The sequence below is a fragment of the Punica granatum genome, chromosome 5 (genome assembly GCF_007655135.1).
Source record: "Punica granatum isolate Tunisia-2019 chromosome 5, ASM765513v2, whole genome shotgun sequence".
Lineage (NCBI taxonomy): Eukaryota > Viridiplantae > Streptophyta > Magnoliopsida > Myrtales > Lythraceae > Punica > Punica granatum.
The window spans coordinates 27,280,764-27,294,926 of NC_045131.1; the positions used below are offsets into that span (position 1 = coordinate 27,280,764).

At 37.9% G+C, this 14,163-nt stretch overlaps 1 protein-coding gene across 1 annotated transcript; it reads left to right on the forward strand.

The window, feature by feature from the left end:
- Positions 1-332: 332 nt before the first annotated feature.
- LOC116206797 (dof zinc finger protein DOF1.4-like) lies at positions 333-1,676 on the forward strand. The gene has a single exon (XM_031539603.1). The coding sequence runs from the start codon at positions 607-609 to the stop codon at positions 1,294-1,296; it is 690 nt and encodes a 229-aa protein (XP_031395463.1). The 5' UTR covers positions 333-606; the 3' UTR covers positions 1,297-1,676.
- Positions 1,677-14,163: the final 12,487 nt, after the last annotated feature.

Here is a 14,163-nt window from a genome sequence, read left to right on the forward strand (position 1 = left end):
AATATCATGTGTTGCACCAAAAAAAAACAAAAACAAAACTTACCCAACCTCCGGCCACTCTTTCCAATAATTAAGGTTTGTTTGATGTACAATTTCTTCTTCTTTCTTTTTTTTGGTTACAAGGGAAACTCGTGGGCATATTACAATGAAATAAAAATTCCAATAGCTAAATAAATGGGCATATATATTCTCACTAATATCAAACTTAGAACTTCTTGATTATCAGATGACTGTGCACCATTGCATTACAATTTTTTTTTGATATATAATTTCTGCATACAGATAGAACAATAATAGATACCGAAGAAGACCTGAGAATGCCAATAGTATAATAAAGAAAGAGACACGCCAGCCTCCCCTAACATTCCAAAGTATAATTTATTGAAATCCTTCACCCCTAAAATCTCTTACAGGGAGCAAAATCCATCTCCTGCTCATCTTCTTGAGACTCATCTCTCCTCTTGATCCAAGATCCAAGAGCTAAAGACCTAACTAGCTCGTTGACGATCTACCGACTTTCCCTTTATTATTTCCTCTTCTTGCTTCGATTCCCCGAGATTGAAGTAGCACCTTCCTATAGCTTAATTACAAAAGTGAAGTTGATTTATGGGTTTGCGTTCTAAGTTGGTTTCAAGTGATGTGCCCGAGTTTGATTGGAGCAGCAGCCAAACCCTTCTACGGGGTCAGGCGGTAATCAATGATCTGACACCAAGATCTGCTCCAGGAAAGAGTGAGCCTCCCGGTGATCGATGCCCAAATCAATCCGAGCAATTGAAGTGTCCGAGATGCGAATCTACTAACACCAAGTTTTGTTACTTCAACAACTACAACAAGTCCCAGCCCAGGCACTTTTGCAAGAGCTGCAAGAGGCACTGGACTAAGGGCGGGACCCTCCGGAACGTTCCCGTTGGAGGCAGCCGCAAGAACAAGCGTCTCAAGACGGCTGCCACCACCACTTCATCCTCCTCCACTGCTGCCATGCCTGTTGCAGCCGCAATCACTTCCTCAGCTGTGGCCAAGCATAATAAACCTGCTATTGATGACCAGACATTTGTCGGTCTAAATGTGATCAGCGACGATATTCTGCCAGTGCCAGATCAAGATATTCTAAGTTCAGTACAGTTTTCGAGCTCAGGTATGTCAGATTCGGTAATCACCAGCATCATGCCTGCCTCAGTGTACGCTGTTCCGAATCTCCCGATGGTGTGGCAGGCCAGTGTTGGTCAGGAGGCTGCAGCGAGTTTCTGGAGTTGGGAGGATATTGGCCTTGACCAACCAAGGTTTGGCCCGGGATGATTCTAAGATCAAATTACCATGACGAATATTTTTATATCCAGACCTAATATTAATAGCGCTTGTGCTCATAAATCTGTTATATTTTTTAACCTTTTGTGATCGGGATATAATACAATATCTAATTAAAGAGCAAGCTAGCTAGAGATCTTACGGTCGAGTCCGTTTTCCTAATATCCCAACTCGGATCAACCATCAAACCCATGTATACAATGGTTGTTAAATGGTTGAAATTTACCAGAAGGTCCACCGGGTCGAAATCAAGGATTTCGGTTTGTGTTCTGTAGTTAATATCTTTGCCGGTTAATTGATCTTCTGCTCTTAATGTCATCAGTCGTGTCTTTTTCTTCCTAGTTGTATATATGTAAGAAATTACTATGGTCGATGTCTCGGCATGTAGGAAACATGTAATTGAGATGTAGACTGCTTGCCTTGGAGCTATCCTTTCCTTGGCTTCCCGCTCTTTACCAAATATAAATTGATTCATCCCTTTAGCGAATTGATTTTAATTAGCCTTACAGAGAGAGCCTGTGCCGGCAATAATATTGCATGCATTGCATTGGTTCAAAGAACTATTTTCTGATTAACAAGTCGGACAATGATATGATATGAAGAAAAACGCTCACATTTTAATTAGTCGGTTCCAGACTTACTTATTTACCATATCGGAGATCGATCTGCCACCTGAGCCCTGATCTCTTATAGCTTTTTCTATACTGCAAATGCGACCGTCGTGGAGTAAGTATTAGTTTGGAGAAATTCTATGGCAATTATGTACTTGAAGCTAGCTAGCTTGCAATATCATTAGTTACTTGCCCTGTGGTGGTCTTTGAATTAATTTCCGAAAATCCTATATGCAGATTGTTAAAGTGTCAAAGTGTAATGTCCCGCACCCATCACCAAGTATGGAAGAATTACTATGCTCCAGTCAGCTCGAACTTTTAGATTTGAGATAAGTCCAAACTTATATAAGTTCAAGGAGACTTTTTAAATTTTGTACTAAAGCAGATTTTACGCGTTGATGTGAGTTGACATCACGTCAGGATTGAAAATAGTCAAAATGCACCTCATGTTAGTCCCCACTAGCCCCAAGCACGAAAGTGAAAGTCTAGTTTGTGATCAATTGTTATGAGCAGGTGTTCATGGGCACGAGGCTCGTATAAGTACATATTTGGATTCCATCACCTATTAGTTCGAGTTTTTTGGGTTGACGACAAACTTTCATTCGGGCAAGAGACAAATAATGAACTTGAACTTCATTTAACAGTCATTAAGTTGAATATAGATCATTTGAAATGACCGTAAGAAATGCTCTAGCTGTTTTGATTATATAAAATGACCGTGCGTAAGAAGCTGAGTGCAATGCTATCAGTTATGGCCATTTTTCTTGCTTTCGTTGTTTGGATGTGATGGGGCGAAAAATGGTTTTGTCCAGGAGAGAGGATGTGATGGCTTTGGTAGGATTCTGATAACTGAATGATATGACAGGGACGATGGGATGTGAGAGGGGGTCAGAATACAGCTAAGCTAAGGTTTCTTTGGGCGGCTGACTTGGGGACAACATATAATAATTGCAGGTCCAACTGATACGGGAAGATTCTTTCTTATCGGACATGGTGGCCATAAGTCTAAACTACGAGAATAAATTTATTAGGAAGATTCTTCTCTAAGTTGTAATGTGGTAAAGAACTTCATCGCACGCACTAGATTGAAAAATCACTATCGATCGAGCCTATCTATATATAGTATGCAAAGCTCCTATCCACAAAGATAGATCTAAGACGAGTAAAGCTCATAGTGGGGCTTACATTATTTGCATTGCATGGATTTGAAATTCAAAAGGACATTGTTAGTATAGATTAACTTAGGACTAGTGGTTCTAAAAATTTGTCATTTTTTGATATTGAGTTCTAAAATTTTAACTTCGGGAAATGAACTCCTAAAACGTTTGTAAATGGGGCAGCAATGGTCCTTTTCATCACTACCTTTCACTGAGCTGCTTACATGGAGAAAAGTACATTAATTTCGTCAAGGTGGCTGTTAAATCGATGACGTGGCACTTGCCTCCCCGACTGGACCCGAGTGGAAGACCCAACCAATTTCATCTCAGCTTGAAACTCGACTCGACAGGAAGCTAAAAAACTGAAAAAGAAAGAGAAAGCATTGTTCTTGTGCAGGAGAAAGGCGCTAAAACAGGAGAAACAAGCAGAGGAGGAGAGGAAATGAGGTAGGAGGATAACAGTGCATGAAGAAGAGGAAGAGGAAAGCCCAAGTACTGTTCATTTACTTAGTAGAGGAGAGGAGGTTGCGGGTGTGGAGCAACAAAGTCGACCCGAGAAGAAGAAGAGGGAAGCTCAGGCAGCAGGATTAGCATTCCCGACTCGAAGAAGAAGAGGAGGAAAGCTCTGAGCTTTCCTCAATACTGATTTACCGAGGTGCATGTTGAAGGGTTTAGTAGGTATTGTTCATTAACTGTTGAATTTTTTGGGCAAACCGTGTTATAATAAAAGATTGTCAATATTGTGATGTTTCTTATGTTACATTGGTCTTGTAGAATGGATCATTTGGACTTTCACAACTTAAACTATCATGGATACACTCTTGAAATACACTAGGGCGGGTCCTTTAAGGAAGAAGGAGGGGAACTGTTGTACAGTGGGGGTGAGATATTGTGTTGGGATATTGACACAGACAAAGTGTCTGTTACTCATATGGTGAAAGAATTGGAAAATATGAGGTATAAAGGTAATGTAGAAGTGGTCTTCTGTAGGGCCTATGAGAATGGGTTAAAAGAGGGATTATTTGAGGTATAAAAGGACAGTTCTTTCATTCAACTCATAGGGCAACTGTTGAAGCATAAATATTGCCAACTGTATGTCAAGCACATAACCGAGCCTAAAGCGTTTCAGCAGCCTAAGGCAGCTACTGAGGGAGGTGCTAAGGAGACTACATCTGGTAGTTTAGGAAGGAAGGGAGTTGATGTTATTGTAGATCCATCTGTAGAAGAAAGTGAAGAGAACAGTAGTGGGATTGAGAGTGATTTTGCTTATGGGGATGTGCTTGCAAATCTTAGCGAAGAAGATGATCCTGAGCTCTAAGACATCATATCCCAAGTTCAAATTGCGAAGAAGAAGAGAGCTCGAAAGTTGAAGAGTTTGAGGCTGCAAAAGGACCTAGAGAATATTATAAGGGATGCAAAACAAGATAAGCAAGAAACAAGGGCAAAGAAAAAGAGGGTGCTATCGGTACTGGTGATGCAACAGATGAAGGATACATAATCGATTATCCATATTCTAATGAGGCATGCAATATTAGCTCTGGTAAATCAAGTTCACAGTTTGGGGATGATGAAGACACATTAAGAGAAAAGCAATCTAGAAGTTACTTCAGAAAGTCAGGTACATTCCCTCAATATGAATCGACTAGTGAGTGGCCTACTTTTATTGTAGGTCAACTATTTGAAGATGGAAAACAGTTTAATGATGCAATTTGTTTGGTTTCTGTGAAGATCCAAAGGAACCTATACTTCAAAAAAAATTGCAAAGAATATAGAAGAGTGAGGTGTAAAAAGAGGAATATTCCTTGGAAGATAGTTGCTAAATTCATGAAGAACCTTGGTGCTTACCAAGTGAGGAAAATATTTGACGATCACACCTGCAATATCACTTACAATAATAGTAGAATGAATAGCTAATGGTTCACTAAACATTACATGGGCACAATCAGGTCACTTCCATCCATCAAGTTAAATGAATTCAAAAAGATAGTAAATGAGCAGTTAGGTGTGGAGGTATCTAGATCCCAGTGTAAGAGGGCAAAGGAAAATGTCTATGATTTGTTAGTTGGTGATAGTAAAGCAAAGTATGCATTGATGTGGTTTTGCTGATGAATTGAAGAAAGCAAATAGGGATTCTTCTGTCTGTATGATGGTTCAAAGGCCAATACCAGCTGAGCCACCTATTTTTGATAGATTTTATGTGTGTTTTGAGGCTTTGAAGACGGAATTTGTAAAGCGCTGCAGGAAAATAATTGGTGTTGATGGCTGTTTCTTGAAGACAGTGGTTAAGGGTCAACTACTAATTGCCATTTGTGGGGATGGGAACAATCAATTGTTTCCCATTGCTTGGGCCGCAGTTCAAGTTGAGAATAGAGATACATGGTTATGATTTTTGAGTCTGCTTAAGGAGGACTTAAACATAAACTTATGGCTTGGGTTGGTCAATAATATCTGATCAACAAAAGTTAATATAACTAATATACATACATATTAATTATTCCCCTCATATTATTTTTAAAAAGTTCTAATTTTTGTGTTTTTTTACATAGGGGTTGGTACAAGCAGTAGCTCAGTTGTTTCCTCATGTAGAGCATAGAATGTGTGCAGGGCACATCTATGCTAATTGGGGTAAAAGTCACATGGGGCTAAAGATACGGAGGCAATTCTGGAACATTGCCAAATCAACCACTGAAGCCGATTTCAAGGAAAATACGGAATTACTCCGTAAAATGTCACCGAGAACTTGCTAGAAAAACTAAATCCCAAGCATTGGTGTAAGGCTTTCTTTAATCCTATGGTTAAATGTGACATTATTAATAATAATCTGTGTGAAGCCTTTAATGGGAGAATACTTGAAGTAAGGTGTAAATCCATTTATTCGATGTTTAAGGACATTAGGAAGTTGGTGATAGAAAGGATCCCCACCCAGAGATCAAACTGTGAGAAGTTGACGAATGATTTTGGCCCTGGGATTGAAAAAAATTGCAAGAAAATCTGAAATTTATGGCATATTTGGTTCGCAGGATTTGATTAGGAACGGATTATGTATTCCCCACGGAATACACAATCCGACGTTTGGTTCGCAGGTCATGCGGAATATTTATTGCAGATGGACCCATAATCTAGCTTTCACCCGGATTGAGGAAGCCTCAAGTGAAGATCCAGATTAGCTAAGGGCATCCGGAATTGATGCTGAAAATACTAAAATGCCCTTAGCATTGTTCATTAATTTCAAAACGTGCCATTGTTCTATCCCTTGAAATCCGACCCATACGGCTCCTCAGCGAAGAACTCCAGCGACTCCTCTGTCGAAGAACTCCACTTCGACAGCGACTCCTCCATCGAAGCTCGGCGCCTCAACCCCTCGACGACGCCATTCCTCTCGGCGACTCCACTCCGAGAGTGCCCGGTCGCTCGTCACCCACTTCCCCGCTTGAAGTAGCTGATCTCTCGCGCTCTGCCAAGGTAATGTGCTCGATTTCTACCCCTCGATTCCGTTATAATTGGGCTTCTCCCGTTGCTTATCAAGTCCAAGCTTTCAATTTTGATTCTAGGGTAGTTGATTATCAAGTTTTCAGGTTAGGGTTTTCGAAGCAATTTTCAGGTTAAGGTCCTCGAATCAATGTTCAGGTTAGGGTTTTCGAATTTCCGGTAGGTTTTGATTTGGTTTTGCCGTTTTAGGTTGTCTTGAAGGCATAGCTTCGGTTTTGATTCTTCTGATGTCAATTGTGCCGCTGTTGCATTAATCTGAATTGGCTTCTGAACAATGTTATATACAAATTACAGGCATGGCATGCCATGTGCTTGAAAATTGAGCTTCACCCCTCTATGTTAAAATTCTCGTCAAGTTCTTGATATGTACTTTGAGTTTCAATCAAACGAAATAGTTTAGGTATGACTCAACGGAGTGATCATATTGTTATTTGATGATATGGTGATTGTGATTTTATTCGTCTAAATAATATCTCACACACTTTTGGCCTTCGGGGAAGATCCTCATATATGGTATGATCTCAAACATTGTAGGACGACAGGAGCAAAAGTTGGCGGATCCAGGTAGTCGGAGTGTCTCTGGATAGGTTTGAAAGCAGGAAGGCTCTCCCGGCTCAGTGGAGGGGGTTGAGGGATGATGATCTCTTTAAAGAGACAGGGATTCCTGGTTGTGTATTCGTGCACATGAGCGGATTCATCGAGGGCAACCAAACCTTCAATTGGTTTTTATCAGTAAAACGGAGTAAATTCTTCATTGAGAGAGGATTTAAGCAAAACATTGCCTGGTACTTACTGCTCGGTTGATTCCTCATTTAGGAGAGAAAAAGATGTACTCTAATTATTTCAATTTTGGAATTCGACGCTCATAGATTATATTATTGGAAACAATTTGTGCAAGAATCATATTTATTTCACGAACAGTTTTGCCATAGCTAAGTTGCTATCCATTCTTTCGATCACGATCCTAGTATGAATTTTACAGTATAGTCAATCAGTGTTTCATTATTTACTTTTCAATTATTTAAAATGTTTATTTTTTATTAATTATAAAAATAGATAATTATGCTTATTAAATTATTAAAATAATTAATTTTATTAATAAACACAATTTTTAGTAATTTAATTAAAAATATTTAATTTTTAAAAATTATTTACTTTTACATTTTTTAAAATGTTTATTTTTTATTAATTATAAAAATTGTCATCAAAGTTATCTATTTATCTTATAAAACCCATTATATTTAGCATGAAAGGCATTTCTGTCTTTTTATCCTATTCTTGTTCTTTCTATTCCTTATTCAACTCAACCAAACATCATAATTATAATTCTCAGTTTTGCTATTCCCTCCAACCAAACAAAAAAATTTCATCAGAATTTCTATTCTATTCCCTGTCATTTTATTCCCTATCTATTCTATTCCCTGACTATTTTAATCCTGCGAACCAAACGTAGCCTTAGTAAGTATTGTCATGTCACTTGGAGCGGTGAAAATGATTAAGAGATCGAGGTTTGGGGCACCAAGTATGTGGTTGACATCAAGAATAAAATAATGTGATTGTAGGGCATGTCAGCTTTCTGTAATTCCTTGTTGTCATGTTGTCTTTATCTTGTTAAATAAGGGTTTAGACCCAAGTGATTGTGTTCATAGTTTCTATAAGAATGAGATGTTTTTAGAAGCTTATAGAAGAGTGATGGAGCCTGTGAGGGACCCCAAGTTTTGGGAGAAAACTAACATGCATGAACCACCTATCCTTCCAAAGTTAATAAAGAAGAAAGGCAGACTAAAGAAACTGAGAAGAAAGACAATGTTGGAGACTACCATTGGAAAAGATATGGCTTAGCAAATGTCTCGTAAAGGTATAATTAATACGTGCAGTCTATGTAGGCAGCCTGGTCATAATAGGAAGAGGTGTAATCTAAGAGATAAAGACAGCATTGAATCAATAGGTTCATTTGAGCTTTAATGGATTGACTGATTTCATTATTTGTCTAAGTTCATTTCAACTATAATGGATTTATGGAATTCATTATTTGCTTGTGTGAACTAAATTTGGATTTTTGTTAGCAAATTGTCAGTGGATCTGCAAGCCCTATTTCTACAGTGCAACAAATGCCAACCCAACAAAGTACAATGGTATGTTTGACAATGATATGAATGGTACTGCAGACTTGATATCCAATATAAGATTGGGAAAAGTACAAAACCCCTTTGTGGTTTGGAGTAGAACAAATTGCACCATGTGTTTTTGTTAGGGATATAAGATCGTGTTTTTCCATTTTCAGTCCTCAATCTTTAGTCTTTTAATCATTTTGGTTCTAAATATTTTTTCTTATATCATTCCTACCCTCTACTTTCCATTTTGTTTCATTTTAGTCATACAAAGAAAATCAAAAGGGAAGGAGGGGTCGAGGTCGCCGATTGGTGGCTCCAACCCCGAATCAACAGAGAATAGTTGGAGGTCCCTAGTCAATTTGGGGTTAGGGGGTGTTCTCCGTGGGTACCGGCGACCTCGGTGGAGGGGTTGGGGTCACCAATTGGCGGCTCCACACCTCCTTCCTTTTCGATTTTAAAACCAAAATGATTAAAAGACTAAAGATTGAGGACTGAAAATAAAAAAAAAAACCTAATGTCGTAACACCCTATGTCTAACGGAGTACAACACAGGGGGGCTAATTGTGCCTAACAAAAACATGGTGCAATTTGTCCTGATCCCAAACCACAATGGGATTTTTGTACTTTTCCCTATAAGATTCATAATATCATTTTATTTGTCACTTTAAACATTCATGATAATTAGGGGCAAAAAAGGCCTAGGGATTTTTGAGATGGAGGAAGTAGAAAAAAATCCAACTCATGTAAGAGGAGATCAGACATTCAATCAAGAACTACAGAGATCACTGCAACTACATATGAAGGCCACGCATCCTTAACTTAGTCATCAGAACTAAACAGAAGCATTGCAGCAACAACCTTAACTATTAATATAGAATACATTGTAATGAATGTGAGTGAATTACTGTAATGCAAGCTATCTTCTAATTAATTTTACCATATTATTTGTGGTTTCATAGAAAAAGCCATCCTAGAAGTAATGGACATATATATGTGTAATACATCTCTATGTAAATGCAGCTTGGAAGTGTAAGAGAATTGCTCGTGGCTAGTGAAGCTGATCATTCAAGGCAGACAGTGACAGTCAACTAACTTCAAGCCCAAGCACAAGGGAGATCAAACCAGAAAAAGTCAAAGGCAAGCACAAAAATAGGACTGCAATCATCTCAAGGGAGTTCAACTGAAAAAATTGTATGATGGAAAAATGTCTAATGGAATTTGTGTTTGGTTTGTGTTTTTGGTTGTGCTAATGTCAGATGGGAAAAAATCTGTATGTGTTTGGTTTCTGCAACAATATGAGCTACAATGAAGATCTGCATAGTTTTTTTTTTTTTTTGTATTTTGAGTTGTAAATATGTAAAGAATTAGTGCAATATTAGTATGGTTATGTATGAATATAGGTTATGGTTATAAACAAATGTTATGCACAATTTGCTTGCATGTTTGGGATGTTGCTAAAATATGTAACATTACAGTGTTTTTTTGGTGTGTTCCTAAACAAAACACTAACTTGGCAATGTAGAACAATTAAGTTATTTGGCCAACATTATTTTGTTAAGTTATTTGGCCAACAGTGCACAGAACATAGAACAATCTGCATAACTATACATAATAGTATCTTTGGCAATGCAGAACAGTTAACTTTGGCCCACATTACTTTCTTAAGTTATTTGGCCAGCATTACAGAGAACTATACAGAACAGTTAACAACATTGGCCAATCTGCAAAACAGTTAGCAATTATCAATGGCAAGGTTGGGCAACAATATGCAGAACAGTTATCTGCAGAATGGATTGTTTGCAGAACAGTTATCTACATAATGGTATCTGCAATTATCAGTCAACTGCAGAACAGTTAACAGTTATTGGTTATCATTGGCAAGATTGGGCAACAATATGCAAACAGACCATGCATATCATTGGATACGCATTTGGCCATTGCAATCTCACCACAGTAGGGAAAACAGTCCACGCATATAAGGGCAAACAGCCCACGCATTTAGCCATGGCAACATGAGCATATCACAAACAGTCATTGCATATCACTTATCAGAAGGCCACGCATTTGGCAATTGCGATATGACCATATCAGGGCAAGCAGACCTTGTATTTCATTAGCAATAAGTACAAAGTATTTCATATCAGTACAATGTACAAGCCTACAGGTGAATTTATTGAATTTACTCATCTGCAGAGCCTCCTCCTACTTGCCAATACATAATTTACATCCCTACCACATCCCAAACAAAATTCCATTCATAATAGAGAGGAAAATTGCAGAAACAACTACTCTAATATCACAGCAATAACTTTGTCAGTACTTTAACTCCTCCTCCGATTCCTTAATCTTTAATTTCATATACTTCATTTCCCATTCAGACAAGGAAACTTCTTCTTCGGCAACAATTTCGCAAATCGAAGCTTCAAATGGATGGTCAATTCGCCTAAAATACCCACACCCTCCATTTTCCCGGTACCTTGGGCATCCAACAAATCTTCTACCTAAGTTGTTTGATGTCTGTGAAATCTTCTGTTGAACTCACAATCCGTAGTTACAAAGGCCCGCATTGCTCCCAAAAAAGGTTGTACATTCCCTTGAACTGGATGTCTCCACTCTTCGGTGCTTTCCTCTAGAAGCTTGCTATCCTTTTCCATGTCTAATGATAGCTTCCATGCCAGTAATCGAAGATCCTGAATGAGATTTCGAAGCAGGACGGGATTAGGGTTTCAATCGAAGAGCTTGTGGCAGGGGATTTAGAAGGGATTTTGAAGATCGATTTCGAGGATTTCAGGAGGGCGAATAGCTTGCGGTAGGGGATTTCAAAAGGATTAGGGTTTCGATTTTGGGATTTTAGGAGGGCGAAGAGCTTGCGGAAGGGGATTTCGAAGGAAAATCGAAGATCTATGTTGGGGATTTCAGGAGAGGATTAGAGTTTCAATCGAAGAGCTTGTGGCAGGGGATTTCCAAGGGATTTCGAAGCTCGATCGAAGGGGAGAGTATCAATCGATTTAGGATTCCTGGTCTGAAATGGGAGAGTTTCAATCAAAAAGCTCGATTTCAGGAGGGGATTAGGGTTTCGATTTTTGGGAATTTTAGAATTTGGGGTTCGTGGTTTGAAAGGGGAGAGGGAAGAGCTCGATTTTAGGAGGGAAGGGATTAGGGTTTCGATTTTAGGGAATCTAGCTTCCTATCGGGTCGAGTTTTAAGTCGGGTTGAAATTGATTTGGTCTTCCACTCGGGTCCAGTCAAGGAGGCACGTGCCACGTCATCGATTTAACGGCCACTTGGATGAAATTAACGTTGTTTTCTCCATGTAGGCAGCTCTGTGAAAGGCAGTGACGGAAAGGACCATTGCTGCCCCATTTACAAATGTTTTAGGATTTGATTTCCTGAAGTTAAACTTTTAGGACTCAATGTCAAAAAATAGCAAAATTTTAGGACCACTAGTGTCATTTTCCCTATTAACTTATGTTATTTGATTATGTTAGCAGTCCCCCTTAATTTAATTTAATGAAATCTCTTTGTTTACCAAAAAGAAAAACTTATGTTGTAACTAAAATCAATCTCAATCAATAGATTGAAAACACCTATGATATCAAAGGAGAAAGAAAAATAAAATACAATAGCTTCCCTTCTATGGATAATGTAAATGCTTCGCTATATATATTAAACTAGCAAATCTTGAGAAATAGGATCTAATGCAATGATAAGGGCTTGTTTGGTTTCAAGATGATATTTTAGAATCACAATTCTAACTTAACTCTACTCACTACAAAACAAAATAATTCATACAAAGTCAAAGAGTGGGCCCCATTTATACCACTTTTTTCCACAACAAAACAACATAACACATACAAAGTCAAAGGGTGGGCCCCATTTATACCACTCAAAATCAAAATCAAAATTTGATTTTAAAATCCTACTATGAAACCAAACGCAACATAAATATCCCTCGACTCAAAATTAAGAGATTTCATAATTCCATTTTTACTAATAAAACTTCAAAGTGAACCCTCTCTTTCTACTGAGGATAAGTCCAATAGGAGTGTCTCAATTGGTTGCTAAAAGGGCCCCACCTGATACCACATCGGTGACATGTCAAAATGTAAGACATTCACTCAAAAAAATCACTCCAATGAAAAGGCACCCAATTAGATGCCTATAATGCCCACATGGCTAACCCAATAAGGAAAAGTCTAGCCTGCCCTCATTGGCCGGGCAATCGTCCAGGAGGGTGCCTCCACATGGCACAAGTCCAATGGGCTGGAGTGCCAGTGTAGGTGCTCCCAAGTTCCACGTGGGCGGAATGCACTTCTGCAAGAGTTGCTCTAAGTGTCTTTTTATATCAACATAACAATGAATTCGACAAAGCTGACCTGCAGCTCCGTGCAACATCGCCTCCATCGCCCCCCAACGACAAGGCCTTGATCAAAGCCTTTGTATGCTTTGTCTAAGCATAAAGGCGTTGATTGAGGCCTTTGAATCTTGATGGTTGGCAACTATGAGGCCTCCGCCGCTACATTCTGTGGTCCAACTGTTTTAACAGGTTTTATTTTTAAAAATTTTAATATCTATATTTTCTAATATCATGCTTTTAAAAGGAATAATTGTTGTCACTCATATGTCCCAGTAAAATGTCATTTCAATATTTTTTGGTTAACACACCAACATGGCGATGCGAATAACTTGTAAAAGTAATTAATACTGAAATAAATATAATGCATGTGCATTGCGCGGGCTCTTAGTTTTTGCTTTTATAGTTTTTTTTCCAAAATAAATTTTAGAAATACTTTATAATCATAGTTGATCATATTTTAAAAATATATATCGTGTAAGATATATTAAAAATTTATTATTGATAGAGAATTTATTTAGCATTTTTATTGAAAAGTCAACTAACCAGAGGCTCCCAAATTGCCCAAGCTACAGAATTTCGTAAAGTGAACTGGGGCCTCAAATCGCATAATTGGAAGCCTATTCAAATATCTATAATAAATTACCGTTAAAAAATTGCCAATTCATATCTACATAAATTGTCTCATTGTTGAGAGACAATTCATAAATGATAAACAAAACTAGGTGAGAACCCGCACGCTGCGCTAGAAAGATTTTTTCTAATATTTTTAATACTAAGTGATTTTTAATATTTATAAATACATTATGCCGAACAACTGTTCTCAAATAAGATTCTTATCTTCTAGATAATTAACTTAAGAAAGAAAAGCAATTGTAAAGTATATAAAAATACACATTTCAAACTAGAAAATAATTAGACGAAAAAGAGAAAGATTGGGTTTTGTTTTTCAAGTACAGAAAAAAGAACAATCCAAGATAAATATTTTAGGAAAGTAAAATAATTGAAAAAGTAATTATCAAGATACTTATATGTATTCTAGGAAATATAATTATTTGCCCCTTGATTATAACCAAAATTATGACCTGAAATTGATAATTTCAATTCGATGATATGGTAAGAGTTGAAGATGT